Source organism: Charadrius vociferus, unplaced genomic scaffold, assembly GCF_000708025.1.
Source record: "Charadrius vociferus isolate BGI_N301 unplaced genomic scaffold, ASM70802v2 scaffold163, whole genome shotgun sequence".
In the NCBI taxonomy this organism is placed as follows: Eukaryota; Metazoa; Chordata; class Aves; order Charadriiformes; family Charadriidae; genus Charadrius; species Charadrius vociferus.
Window position 1 is genome coordinate 20252985 of NW_009648332.1, and position 14602 is coordinate 20267586.

General features: G+C 35.5%; 1 protein-coding gene across 1 annotated transcript; it reads right to left on the minus strand.

Moving 5' to 3' along the window:
- Positions 1-1828: 1828 nt before the first annotated feature.
- On the minus strand, positions 1829-13790 carry AKNAD1 (AKNA domain containing 1). The gene is made up of 13 exons (XM_009884923.1): positions 13121-13790; positions 12753-13015; positions 11549-11678; positions 11299-11450; positions 11131-11190; positions 10513-10646; positions 10039-10174; positions 7889-7985; positions 4752-4871; positions 4556-4666; positions 3599-3680; positions 2596-2743; positions 1829-1948 (listed from the first exon to the last, which is right to left on the minus strand). Exons 1-13 carry the CDS (start codon positions 13788-13790, stop codon positions 1829-1831), a joined length of 2223 nt encoding a protein of 740 aa, XP_009883225.1.
- Positions 13791-14602: the final 812 nt, after the last annotated feature.

A 14602-nucleotide genomic window follows, 5' to 3' on the forward strand; every position in this document is an offset into this window, starting at 1 on the left:
ATGTCAATAACAGCTAGAATAGGACCCTTGATCAAGGGGGAAAAAGATGATGGAGTAGTATGTGAAGGAAGCCTTGAAAAAATTATGTTAGTGTGCAGACTGAAGAGACAGTCATGTCACCTTCCTGTTCAGTGTGTGAAGTTAACAAATGAAACTCGCAGTTGCCAAATTCAAAAGAAAAGGACCTTTAGCATCTGAGACTGTGCAGTAATGGTATGCTTTAAATTGTTACATGGAGGGGGGGGGAACCTCGACATATGTGAGAGAAATCTTTATAGGGCTATTAAATACAAAGATATTACTGCTGGTTTGGAAAGACTCTGAGCTTTCAGTTTGCCAGAGAACGTTCTGAGGAAATGTCACTACATGCTTGTTGTCTTAGATATGGTCTGTCTTAAGTAGTTGCTGTCAGGACCAGGACAGCAAGTTCAGACAGTGACCCAGGATAACCAAAAGGTTTAGGTATTCTTGTGGTGTAGAAAGATTTCTATGGAAGAGATTAATCTTTTTTTTTTTATTGGATTTAGGAAGCCTACAGCAATTATTTCAACTATTAAGTTCAATTGCAAAGTGATAACAGGGACATTCTAAATATTAACCTAGCACAGAGGAGTGGGCATTTCACTATCCTGTGCTGTTGTCTTAAGCTAAATAAAGTAAAACCATGGATAATTAGTAGAGGTAAATTGAGTTATAAGTATGTGCAGTAAGAGCTGAAGGGAGAAGAGGTTAATGGTGTTGGCTGCAAAGCGTGGAAGAAGCCCTGAAAATGGGCATTGACTTGGGTGGTGAGTAAATCAGTGGTAAACAGCAGCAAGTTTAGCTATCGCTGCTTGTCTGAACAGAGTCTGGATGGTCTCTGTGTCCATCAGCTGATGGAAACCACTCAGGCTTGCCAGAAAATGATGGTTCTTTTTAAGCAATGCACTATCACTTCTAACTTGAAGTGATGATTTCCATCAGTCCCTATATACTTTGGAATTCCTTCAGTGAATAGCATCCCTGATAATACAAGGCTGTTAACTTTCTGCTTGCTTTTAATCACTGCAGTTAAATGGATTTTGGAAGGAAAATAGTAGATTACTTTTCTCAGCCCACTGTATTTCTGCAGTATTTTAAAATTTTCTAACCTACTTACCATCTGCTAGCAATCTCAAAGCCAGGTAGATCTGATAAGGTAAGGACGCCTCATTGAGGAAACTGACAATTTAATTGTTAGGAATACATAGTCAACAAATGGTATTACTCACTCACTGAGACATGCAAGGAAGCATCTTAAAAACAAACAACTCTCAATGTAGGACACTCTAGAAACAACATAATTATGTATGTTAACTATGACTTGGTACTTTACCATGATGCTTATAGATGTTTTGGGTGCAGAGACTGTTTCCCTTTGTTGGTGTGCTTAAGCAGCTGCTGTTAAGGTGTGAGAAGAAAATATATGTAGTTATAACTGACATTTATTTTTCTAGTAGGGAGTGGGAAGAAATCAAAAGTCAAAAAGTTATCCTTGCTTGTTTAAGCTGATTTTTATTAAGCTATCTTAAGTGAATGCTTAGAGAAGGTAGCTGTACACAGTAACAGGGGTGAGCCAACATACTAAAGACTTTCAGTAGAATTAGTAACTTGTTTTCTAGTTCTGAGACTGAGTGTAAACATGTGGAATACCAATATGGTTTAGTTTAGTACTGATAGTTACAGAACAGCTGGCAAAGTCAGCTAACTGCTGACTTTCTGATCTTAGTATTTATCACTTTATATTTGCAGAAATAGTGACACTTCAGTATCACTGAAGCAAAACAATATAGCCTTTGAAACTGGTGAATTACAGCTGTTTTCTTTTAACTTTAGCTAGATCTTCTGAAACTGCTCGTACCATTCGTTCTGTAGCTTTCTTCAAACTGTTTGCTGTCTGTATGGCATGATCCAGAGTAGAATTTAAAATCTGTTGAGAATAATAAAATAGAGCCCTGTTAATACCGAAGGCAAATGTTTACATAGGTATAGAATAGAAAGTGATGTTTAATTAAGGTTTTATGTAGCATTTTCACTCTGAATACATGTTGAGAAGTAAAAATTCTGAGTCACATGATATACTGCTCCAGGATTGAAGTTGGAAGTATCTGTTATTTATTTCTCTCTTTAATTGTGTAATCCTTTGAACTGAGAGATATCTACGCCTTTCTAAAGCAGCAGCCCCAGTGTGGTGCATGTTTGTTGTATTGAGAAGGTTTGGGGTTTTTTTTGTTTTGATAGTGGTTTGCATGGAGTGGGTGACATTTCTTTCTTTCAGTATATGAAACATAATTCCAGAGGTACGATCCAGGGCTCCTTTTCTGTCGCTTTCACCATTTATGTAGGAACTAACTTGCACGAAAAGTCTTTAACATACTCATGAAGTAATATACTAATATTATAAGCTAAAATACTTGTTTTTTTTAACTTCCTCCTGTCTTATCCTCAAGTGGACTAGACATGCTTAGATTATAAGCAACTTGCTAAGAATGAGGGTGTTCAACAGTGCCATGATGTGGGGATGTACTCTTCCTGAGATAGTTGTGTGCCTTTTAATTTTTCATTCTGAAGTCTTACATTTGCATTGGAGTCATTGGCATTTCTGTTTCTGATGTTGATTGCAGATTTGCTTCGGGCAGACTTCTTGCTGGGTAAGTATTGATGTGAAAGGATAATTTTATCATAGGTACTTGAATAGCAGGTTTTGGCAGCCTCAAAGTTTTGCCTAAACATAAGATATATAGAATAAAATACAAACAACTTTACTAAGCAAAAGAATTGCCAAACTATGAATTAAATATATACAGCTTGATAGCATATGCAGTTGCAAGTTAATTTTACAGTCAGTAAAATTTTTCATTTGATTGTAAAACACAGTCCCTCGTAATTTTACAGCTGTATTGCAGTAAGACAAAACATTCCAGCATGCTGAGTTAGGAAATCTTTCATAACAGCATCACGTTCGTGGTGCTGTAACCTTCTCTTACAGAGTGGTCTATACCATCGATTCTCAAGTGCAGCTGCTGTACTTCCAGGCAATTACTGCTATTGAGTAATGCTGTCAAAAACTATGGTAACAAAACTTGTCTGAGTTTCAGTCTAGTCTGTGCTATAGTTAAGAATCCATTTTACTTCTCAGATTCCCAGTGTAATTTAATGTTAACAACAGTTAAAAGTATGACTGTTACTTATAAAGAAACAGTTGGTAGTAAACAGAATTAAGTCTTAAATAATACAGACATGTTTTTGAATCCGTGAATGGGAACATCCTCTTACTAAAGGGCAATTTATTTTTTTTTTTTTTAGAAAAATTTTTCTTTTTTTACTAAGTGTGTCAGCTAAAGAAGTCAGTTGTTGACTCTTCATTAAAGGAGAAAGATTAAAGAACTACTCCAAGCATTATTTACACTTGCTTTTAGGGTAAATATTTTATTTTCATTATTGAGTAAAATTCTAATACACAGAATGCACCACAAATGAGAAAACATTCCTCCTGCTTATGATACTAGTGATTTTCCATGCTGAATCTTCAACAATAGCATTGTCTGTTTTACTACATACAGTTATTACTACAGCTTACCTTTCAGAAAGTCTGTTTACAAGTTCACGTGGCTGCTTATTTTTTTGAGCCTTTTGAGTGGAGATTCTCTTCTGTGAATAAGCTGGAGTTGTTGAGGGCGTGTTTAAAACAAAAGTAAAAAACTTAGTCTTCTATATATTTAACATTTTTCTCTATTTAGCATAGATAAAAAAAATAAAGTAACTATTGCTGCTGAATAAAACTTGAATGTGTTTAAGTCTTTTTGCAAATAAGGGCAGATTAACCTTTTTTGGTTTGCTGTTGAATTTAACTCTGTGACAAATGGTATGCAGATTTATATTCCTTTTCATACAGTGAAAGACTGCAGGGGGAAGCGTAGAATAATCAGGCTGTCATAATCCTAATAATTACACGACTACTACTTTGATTTCTAGTTTTACAGTATGTATATAGAGAAGCAGCTAACTTACACTTTCTTCCCACTGTTGAAAATTCCTGGTTTTCTCAGTGAATTTCTTCACACAGTATATAGAGAGGAGTCTGAGATAAGTGACTTTAAAAGCCGGATGTTCAACTTTTCTTTTTTTTTTTTTTTTTTTTAAACTAGGCTTTCCTTGATTTTGTATGTCACACGATATGAGTGTAGAGCTGGAATTTTCTTCAGTACTTGTTTATACTACATTAGGTAACAGTTAGGACTGAAAAAGATGGCACAGTAATGCCCAATTCCTGTCATAAATGAAATATGGGACTCCTCTCATAAAGAATCAGAGAAGGTTAAAGCTCTCATGCATGGGGATTAAACTTGGCTGGGTGTGTTAAAATTGGATTTGCTGATCTTGCTCTACAAGATCTGTAGACATCCACTGTTTATCTGCCGTGCTACTGATTGCTTATGCTAAACTAAATTTGGCCTGATATATGTGCAGTGTGGCTTTCTGCCCCTTAAAACCTAGCCTGTGATTGGTAATTATTTCAGTAACACATCATACTTACAGGTTGAACCAGAACTTTTATTTCTACTTAGGGCACAAGACTGAACCGACTCTTTGTAATTCCTGAGTTTAAATTGATCTCTGCTTCCTCTAGGACATCTGCATCTAAGTCCTGAAAACAAATATGTTGTTTAGAAAAACACTATAAACAAGAATATTTTTTGTGTAGACTTTAGTATTTTTTGCAATCATTATACCTTTTCTCTCTCCACGTAATCTTGTATTGAATGTTTTGTAACTTTCAGTCTCATAGTTCATAAGTTCTTCGCTTTGTGAATCATAAGAATCATAGGCTGAGATGTCTTCTGAATCGCTGCCTAAAATCCCAAAAATATTTTAAAAATGTCTGAAATATTAGAAATTTTGACCTGTGTACCTAGGTAATTATTTGGCTTTCAGCACCATAATTTCTGAGCCCTTCACTGTCATTGACACTACTGCAATTTGAAGAAGGTACTTTCCTTCAATTTTACAGGTGGGGATTGAACTTTAAAGATTGGCTTTCAGCCCTGACTGTAAGCCTCAAATGTATTTTTTTTTTTCTTTTGCAGTGGTGGTTGTTTTCAGTCCCAGAACTGTTTTTTAAAAAAACTAAGCTCTTCATCTCCCTCTCCTTTGGTTCTTGTTTTGAAGGTGAAAACTCCTACAAGTTGAGGTGTTACAAAAAAAATGCAGCCTAAGAGGAGTGTGACAAGAGAATCTGGGAGGATCTAGTACAGCACTGTTTTGTACAGCTATTGTATGAACCAGTACTAATAATAATGTCCCCAATGTAATATTAAAGTGAAAGGATATTGCAGAGAAGCCAAGGACAAAAGGTAGATCAAAGGTAAGAATAACCTACATATTCAGAACCTAAAACTGAATCTAGGAGAGCTCATGCTACTCTTTAGTTGTTGGGTACTAACAGCTTCAAAGTATTCTGCGGTGGAAAGATAAAATTGGGATGCCCAAAGAGAAACAAATCATAGAATGGTTTAGGTTGGAAGGGACCTTGAAGATCATCTAGCTCCAACCCTCCTGCCATGGGCAGGGACACCTTCCACTATGCTGACAGATATTTAGTGAACCTCCAAAAGATGGAGCCTTGGATGACTTGACAGCTGACTTAACTAGCTCGCAGTAGCCTGTGTGGGCTTTAGTTTGGATTCGGGGAAATTATATTATTAGGAGCTGGACTAAGGAAAGAGAATATTTCCAGTCTCTGTCAACCCTGAACAGATCAAGGATTTGAAAAGTGGAAGAACCAGTATGAGATGTTTCAGTCAGCAAGACTGGAATCTCTTTCTAGGACATGACATAAATGCACATGATGACGACAAAAAGCAAAATCAAAGCATTGCGTGCACACTACTGGTATGCTTTTGAAAATAGTAGTAGTAGTAATATTGGGAAACTTACCTAAAAAGGTGAATTAGAATTATAGAGTAATTCAGATTGGATAGAGCTTCTGGAGGTTGTTTGGCCCAATCCCCTCTCAAAGCAGGATGAATTTAGATGAAGTCGCTTAGGACCCAGTCCGGCTGAGTTTTGAATATGTCTGAGGACAGAGATACCACAGCCTCTCTAGGGGGAACTGGTTCAGTGTTTGACTAGACCCAGAGTTAAAACTCTTTTTCTCATTTCTAACTGGAAATTCTGTTGCAGCTTCTCTGTTGCCTCTTGGTCTGTCACTGAGACTTCCAAAGTGAATTTGACTTGGTGTCCTCTTTAGTCTCCTTTTTATTTTTAGTGTCTTATGCTAAGCAGTAACATCTGTTAGAACTTCAAAACAATTTTCATGCTGCTGAGATGTGACAGGAATGTATTTCTTAACAGGATTCAATAGAAAGCATAAGCACAGTTCTGACCTTTGTATGCCACCACTACTTACTCAAGTTGGTGTCTGATAAATCAGTTGGTTTTCTCTGAATGAAGAGTGAATGTGTTCCAGTTTTCCTTTCCTGGATGTTTGTATTTCTTTGAGCATGAAAACAGAATGATATCTTCATTGTATCTTAATACCTTTATGATGAGCCTTATGAGCATATTATATTAATGTTTGAGCACTTCTTATTTGAGGAGGAAGCAGATTTACTCTTATAAGGAACTCTACCTGTATCAATTATCTTAAAAGGTAGTAAGCAGAAGCTTAAATTAAAAACTAACCAAATGCAAAATAAAGACCCCTTTAGTTAAAGGACACATTCTGACAAAAGGACCCTGACTTACCAGAGCTGTTAAACATACTTAAAAGTAGAGGTCTTGATAATCACATCTTTAAATAGCAAAGTGGTATGAAATCCTATGTATTTATATATGCGTTCACAAATTTTGCATCAAAATATTGCCAATAGTAAGGATGATATGTTTTTTTAGTAACTTTGAGCTATTAAGGTTTTAATTTTACTGCCTTTAGATGACTAGAGGAATATTTGAGATATACCTTCTGACAGAACAAGAACAAAGTTCCTTGTTAGCCTTATTTGACATGTATTTTCAGCTTAAGGCATACAGTAGCATCAGATTGACTTGGAAAATTTTCCACCCATTCATGAAAAAAAATGATCAGAAGATTGAACTAACTTTCCTTAAATGACAGAGGAAAAAAAATGGGAACTAGGTGAGTTTTACTAGGTAAATATTAACATTTACTCTACTCTCTAAAATAATCCGAGAGTATATTTAGGTGAATATTATTGTGTTCTACACTGCACGTATTATATGATCTAGCTTTGGATACTGATTTAATTTACCAAAATTTCAAACTCCAAAATAACCCATGTAGAATTATTTCATCCCACTGACATTTCTGTAAATGAAACTTCACAGTTTGACCCCTACACTTGAAATCCATGCAGATGTATCAATATTCTCTCCTCGCAGGCCTACCAGATTAGTTCATGATGATGATAACTTCCAATATTTTTCATTGCTGAACACTTTGCAATCATCCCAATTTGGGATGCTGACATGCATTGCTGAATAGGGAACAAAGACAAAGCCTCTTAACATGATATTAAAATAACTCTGCCATTTCAGCACCATAAACCTTATACTGGTCCCCCGAGATGGGCAACTTTGTAATATGAATATAATCCTCTCTTTAATAAAACTGATGGGAGTTTTGCGATTTTTTTGGTGGTCTGGTATATCGCATACCTTGTGATTAACTGGTGATAAACTTGAAAACAGATCATCCTCTCATTTTATATGTATTAAAGATGTTATTCAGTGTTTCATACAGAATCCAGTAGAGAGACATATCAGTGTACATGCCTGTATCTGTTCACTTAGCTGTAGAAAACCTTATCTATGACTAGCCAAAATATGTAATACACTTACCCTTTCATACTTTCTTCATCGGCATTAAATTTTTGACCTAATGTACCCTGATGATGGGATGCAAGACCTTCAACGGCATATTTTCCCTCAAGTGAAAAGAATCTCTGCTGCACCCAGAAGGCAAAACAAATTAATGATTGTTTATATTACTTGTGTACATATCAATCGGGATACAGTGGCATCATTTGTATATCACTTCTATATTGCTTTTAGTTGCCATCAACTTTACAATTTGATTTATCTACTTACAATTCTAACTGTAGAGCAGACTGGACAAAATATGAACACTGTTTTTTGTCTGTGAAGTTGGAATTTAAGACAGGCTTTCATGTTGCTTTAAGAAAGATCAGCATATGTAAGTTAATTTCTCTCAATGCCTTAAAATTAAATGTTGTAGGCAAGCAATTGCTTGTAGCTTTTTGCTTTCTGAACAGATAATAAAGGCAGGCTAGTAAACACAGTTAAGTCCTTCCTGAGAGAAGCAAACCACATATTTCAAAAGTGTTTGAGAGTCTGTCCTTAAATTTCTCCTTTGGAAATCAATTCAGCAATGTTATGATAAGCTGTAGTATCTCAAAAGCTGAGCCATCATGCTGTGCAAAGACTGAAGAGAAAAATGTTGTGTGATCCCAAAGCTGAATAAGATAATTTAAGTTTTAAAAAAAAAAATAAAAGTGAGTATGGAAACAGATCTCATACCATTATATCAGAAGAATGCTTGTTTGCTAGCAGACCTCCTTTTCCCAGAAGCTCTGTTTCTCTTCTGGAAGTTGATTCAGCTCCATTTTGTAACCTTAATTGGTTAAGGGGAAACCATTTATTTTATTTTTCTAATCTCATTGAGATGATTAACACCTATGAAATACTCTTGAGAAGAGCAGGGATGTTATCTAGAATTGTTTCATGGTTTTGGTGACTAATTATGTAAATGTTTGCATCCCTCCCTTTTCTTGTTTAATTAAAAATGCCACACAAATATTGGCAAATCATTTTTTTTACTGGCACTATACTCTGACTAATCATTCACATCCTGAATTTGTGTGGTTGCAGTGAATTTTTTACAGAAGTATGATTTAACTCCTAGTGAAACTGATAGTAGTGTTTTGGCTTCAGGAAATACTTTGAGGTCTGTAAGACCCAGAAAGGTAAGAATACCAGGCTGGAAGGAATTCTTGGGTATATAGTTATAGAATTCTGTAAAAGTTTTATTCTGGAAATATACTCATTGCTTTCAGAGATTTCAGACTTCCCAGTTTTCTATATTCAGCAAATAATTTTAAGTAATTTTGTATAAAAACTTCAGTAGTTGTTTCAAAGTTTTCACTTACATGTGAAGACAAAAATTGCACTTGTCGCCTTCCAATGAAAATTGATTTATCTGTGGGATTACATCAGCTGTCTGACTTTTTTCTTCTTTGTTGTTCTTGTGAAGAAATGCAATTTCAATACTTCTTTCTGGAGGATCAGCAATGCTTGAAACTACTGAGCTCTGTACAAAGTAACCATAGGATAGGTACCTGTAATATGTGGTCATTGCATTACAAGCACATGACTTCTACCAGTGTGCGTTTTCTGAGCGTCTCTAACTTGGGATTCAGGGAAGAATGTTTTCTAAAACATGGACTATGAAAGCATTTAGTGATACTTATCTGTAGATTTGTAGAAGGCTGTACGATTTTTTTTTTTGTGCATCTATGATCCAGCACAAAATATTAACATACTTAGCAGTAAACTCAATTTTCTATAGCATGATAATGATTGGTATTCTAGTAATTCTGCATTTTTAAGAACCTTGGACAAACAAAGTAATAATTCTTCCAACTAAATGATAGTGATTAATTCCCCAAAACAAAGACAGCTTTGTAAAAGTTAAAGTAGCTACTCATATTTTCTTATTCTGAAATAAATGCTTTTGAAGCTGGGACTAAGAATATTCAGTGTAGCTGTGCTTTTATACTTAGGTTTCTGTTAGAAGTTAATATTTCATAGGGGGGGAAAAAAAACCAAACCAAAACATTTCCTTTGAAGTAACATGCTATCTAAAAGTGTCATGCTCTTACTAGAGGAGAACATACAACAGTACAACCATACCGAGGTTCTTGAGACTTGCATCAGTAAAAAAGAATAATGTAGTCTTAAAATAATAAAACTCAGCGTTACCTCACAAAGAGAATACGATGGATGGGCAGATTCATAGGAAGTAAGCAAAGATGACAAGTTGCATTTGCTGTCATCGGTTGGCTCTTGGATGTCTTCAAGCAGCATGCCAAGTCTAAATATTTCCCCTTCTACTTTTCTAAACCCAATTGCAATACACAGTTAGCGAAGCCTGTATAAACTGATGTTTTATTTCTTATTATGATAACCATATTAGGCACTGCAGTACACTTCCCATAGGAAAAAATAAATTAATGGAGTTCACGGAGTCCCTTTTAAGAACTTGAATTAATCAATTAGATAACCTAATTATAACTATGATATGTAAAGCCCAAGATGAATTTTGGCCAAATCACTTCTAGCTTACCACACGTAACACTAAGATGTTTTCGCTGCAGAAAAATTCTAATGGATAAATGAAGTAATGGTTGTAAGACTCAAAATATGGAAAAATATACTTAGCACTTATCTTCTAACCTTTCAGGATCAAACTCTCCAACGTTGATAGACTTGTCCTTGTAGTTCTGCAGCTGTAAATTACGGTGCTTTTCTCTAGCTGTTAAGTAATTCCTTTCCAAGGCATCAAGGTATATTTTCAGTTGATTTAATGCCTTCACCAATAAGAAATAATTGAATAGTAAATGTCATTATAATTTAGCAAGCCATGGTGATAGCTATTTATGCTATGTAAGCCAGATGCAATTTGCAGTGATGTTGGTAAGAATTTTGCTATTGCTCTGAATTGGAACAGGACTGCATTTTGCAGGTCTACCTAGTACTCTGTGCTGCTCTCCTATGTACAAGTAAAATATTAAACCACGACTTCTGAACTAATACCCTACATGTCAAAATTCATAACTTGCACAGCAACTTAAGGCCTTTCACTAATAGTTTTGAGTTGTAATTCTTAAAACAGATTAAAGAATTCAGCCACCTACTACACACCTTCATTTCTGCCTCTTAATTTCAGTCTCAGATTAAGAGTATTTTTAAATGTCTGTTTGAGGAAGACATGGAGTATCTTGCCAGAAAATTGTGTGTCTACAGCCGTTTAAAGTGCATTTCAGCTAACAAAAAATACATAAATTATTTTACCAGATAGTTGTCTTGTAAAAGGAATGTCTCTTGGGTCATGTGCTTAGAGAAGTCTTCCACCTTCAAGAAAAAATGAGACTTTTATTTGGTATTTTAAAAATGAATATGCCAAATGAATATAGCTCTTGAGCATCAGTGCAAAGTATATATTGAAACAGAGCTCCTTACTTTCTTTATCAGTTGATCTGTCTGATCCTTTAGTATTTGAGACATCTTTTCTCCTAGTGTTAGTTCTGGCAGTAAATTAGAAGGATTTAGACAATGCGCTTCTACTGTACCAGCTGCTGGTAACGCAGATGCTGTTGTTGCACACTGTAATCCTACATAATACAAAATAAGATAAATCAATTGCAATTTCCTTTGAAAAGTGCTATCAAATTACATAAGTAACTTGCATAGTTACTGTAACTTCATTTACTTGCTTTAGACAAACCATGTGTAGATTGTATAGGGATAGGATCATGTAATGTGAAGACTTCAGAGGATGTCCCAGTGTCTCCTGAGTGAATGGCAATGCTGGCATTTGGAAAATCTGACGGAGGAAGTATCTGTTAAAATGAGAATGTTGGTTATAGAAACAATGTATAGAACATTTGTGAAAATAAATACAAAATTCAGAAACAACTCAAAATACATAGGACAAGTTACTAGTATTAATGAAATGTTTATTATAACAATACTATATAACTGTGTTTATAGTTTAATATATGCATAGTGTCTCATTGTATAAATACTTAAATATTTCAAGTCTATTGTGAAAATCTAAAGAGGATTTGTATAAATCCGAAGTACGATATGAAGGTGGCAAAATAGTTTTGGGGAATATTCATAATTCCAGAGATGGAGAATGAATTTAAAAAAAAAAAAAGATCTATTTTGAGATATTTACCTCATGGTTCAGTCTGAGGTGGTCAATATGATTCTGGGTGTCAGCATGCTGTGTCTGCATCTCATTTGCAGCCAGAAGATAATAGGGAAAACTGTTAAAACTTGTTACATCTCGAATGATTTCCTAAGATATAAATCTAGGAATGGACTTAAGCCATCTGTATAGCTGTCTGAATGAACTCCATAGCAGGGCATGAAATTGAAAGTGATTGTCGAATTACAAACTGCGGAAGAAATTTACCACAATAAGAGAAATATTGTTGTCACACAAATCCTTTAAGAATTGACTTGCCAGTAAATACCGGTATAAATAGTTGAAGCATGTTAAGATTCAAAAAAAGGCAAAGATGTCTTTAATATAAACACAGACACAGCATGAAAATATATTTGTAAGAAAAACTTTCAGTTTAGTACTTTTGGTGAATTTTAACATTTACATAGAATATTAGAAATAACGACTTCTAGTGAATTTTCTAGTGACTTGATAGGATGCTTTATAATAGCAAATTATATTCCAGAACATCATTAAATATTTCGGATGAAAATTCCATGTAAATTCAGTCCCACAAAATGTTATTTGTGAAAGCAGTTGTTGAGTACAGTAATATCCTCGCTGATACTTACAGACTGCCTGCATGAACTAGTCATGTTAGATTTTACTGGCCACAGAGTATCATCTTATGGTAAACATCACACTACCAAGGATTAAGAATTTCTTAAAACATCTTAATTACCTCTAGCTGTTGCAACAGTTCTGGAATGCTCATTCCTTCTTGATTCGCTACTTCAGCTGAATTGAAATGGTTCTTATTTTCTAGAATGTTGTTCACAATTACTGATTTACTTAAAATGGGGAAGGATTTTGTTCTTTCAGTTTTAGGCACTGAGTTAGTATTGTCATTTCTTTCTGGTATTTTAATTTCTGAAGCAACTTTGGAGAAGTCAGGAAGGCAGTAGTGAGCTTGACCTTGGCCGTATTTGAGCTCGTGAAGTGAAACTGTTTTCTTAAACAGGTCAGTCTCTTCTTTCATGTTTTGAAAGATGTGTGTATTTTCATTCTCATTAACCAACAGTGAAGTTTCTTGTCTGCACCCGCACTTACCAGTAGGAGAAATAGGTTTCTTTGAAACATATCTGTTTCCAGTTAGTGAATTTTGATTTGTATCACCAATGTTTGCTTTCTTGTGCTTTTCTAATTGATATTCTTTAAAGTTAGTTGCCCATTGTTCATGTACTAAAGGGCCTTTGACATGTTCTGAAGGCTCAGGTTTGTGCGCAGTGTCATTGATACTTTCTGTAAAGGATGTCTCTGGTATTGTCTCGCATTCAATTAACTGGCATGTGGTTATTAACTCTCCCTTAGAAAAATGACGCAAAAGGACATTGGACATTTTTGAGTTAGTTTCATGTTCTTTGCTGTCTGGTTTACTAAAGTCACCAACAGGTAATTTCTTCTTAAAGGAAGCTTCATTTCCAGGCATTTCAACTGCAATTCCTGTTGTTCCTATGGCACCTCTGTGGTGACTAGAGGATTCTTCAGGCTGTGCATAAGTTTCATAATTTGCTGTTGCTTTTAAGTTTTTGTTATTTTCAGAACAGGCTAATAAGTTTAAAATACCACAAATATCTTCTGTACAAGTACAGTCATTCAAATTATCTGAATTATTGTATCTGCAGGTTATTCCTATGTCTCCATCATAAGGTAAGTCATCTTGTTCCTCATCAGTTGCATTGGGGACACAGCCTAATTCTTCTGAAAATGAACTATTCATTTGGGTTTTCATCCAGTCTGACAGTTCATGCTTTTTTGTACTCTCTATGTCCAGTTTACGTAGGATATGAATGCCATTGCTTCTCTGCTTTTGGATAGAGCTTTTACTATTGCATGGATCAAAATCTGTAACGTATGAGTAATAGTTACCTTACATTTAAATACATTTGAGAATAAGATCTACTTCTGTCTTATACCTACTATAGTTTTTTTAGAACCATCCCAGTGATGTGGATGTTTCCGTATTTAACCCAGTGGAGGAAATAGACATAAATGCCAAAAGCAGTGGGAAGACGAATTGAGCTGAGTGCCAGGTAACTGTCCCTGCTTGCTAATCCCTCTGTAGTATTACAGACGAAAAAAACACCTTAATAACACAGCCAACAGCGGTACTAGAATTCAACCTCAGTTAAAAAAAAAAGTAATAAAATACAATTCGCAACACTACCTCCCCACCATAACGTGTTTGCACTAGAAGAAACCACCAAACTCTTTTCAATTTATTTCTCACCCCATTTTCATCAGAAAAAAAGCAATGAATGAATAGGATAGTGAAGCAGTGTCCGGGAGTACGCTGCCCCCCGTCTCCGCGCTCAGCATAAGCAGAAAGCAGCGAACTTACAGTACCGTTCCCTGTAAGCGCTACTGTCGCTGGGCGGCTGTGCTTTCTTCTCGGTAGGAAATAGAGCCGTGCCGCAGAGCCCCAGCCGCTCCCACTTTTCTTCCCCCTCCCCCCCCCCCTTCCATGGAACTATGTGTTTTGGGACCAGCGGCAGTTGCGCTCCTCAAGTAACACGAGCCCGCGCCGCCCTA

Bases quoted from the DNA above. Each gene is read 5' to 3' on its own strand.
- AKNAD1 (XM_009884923.1), bottom strand. From the start codon at position 13,790: ATGAATAGTTCATTTTCAGAAGAATTAGGCTGTGTCCCCAATGCAACT. The intron at 2,744-3,598 runs GTAAGCTGTAGT...TCTTATGTTTAG, and splicing joins GTAAACAGACTTTCTGAAAG to GCAAAACTTTGAGGCTGCCA. The intron at 1,949-2,595 runs GTAAGACTTCAG...TATTCTCAACAG, and splicing joins CCAATGACTCCAATGCAAAT to ATTTTAAATTCTACTCTGGA.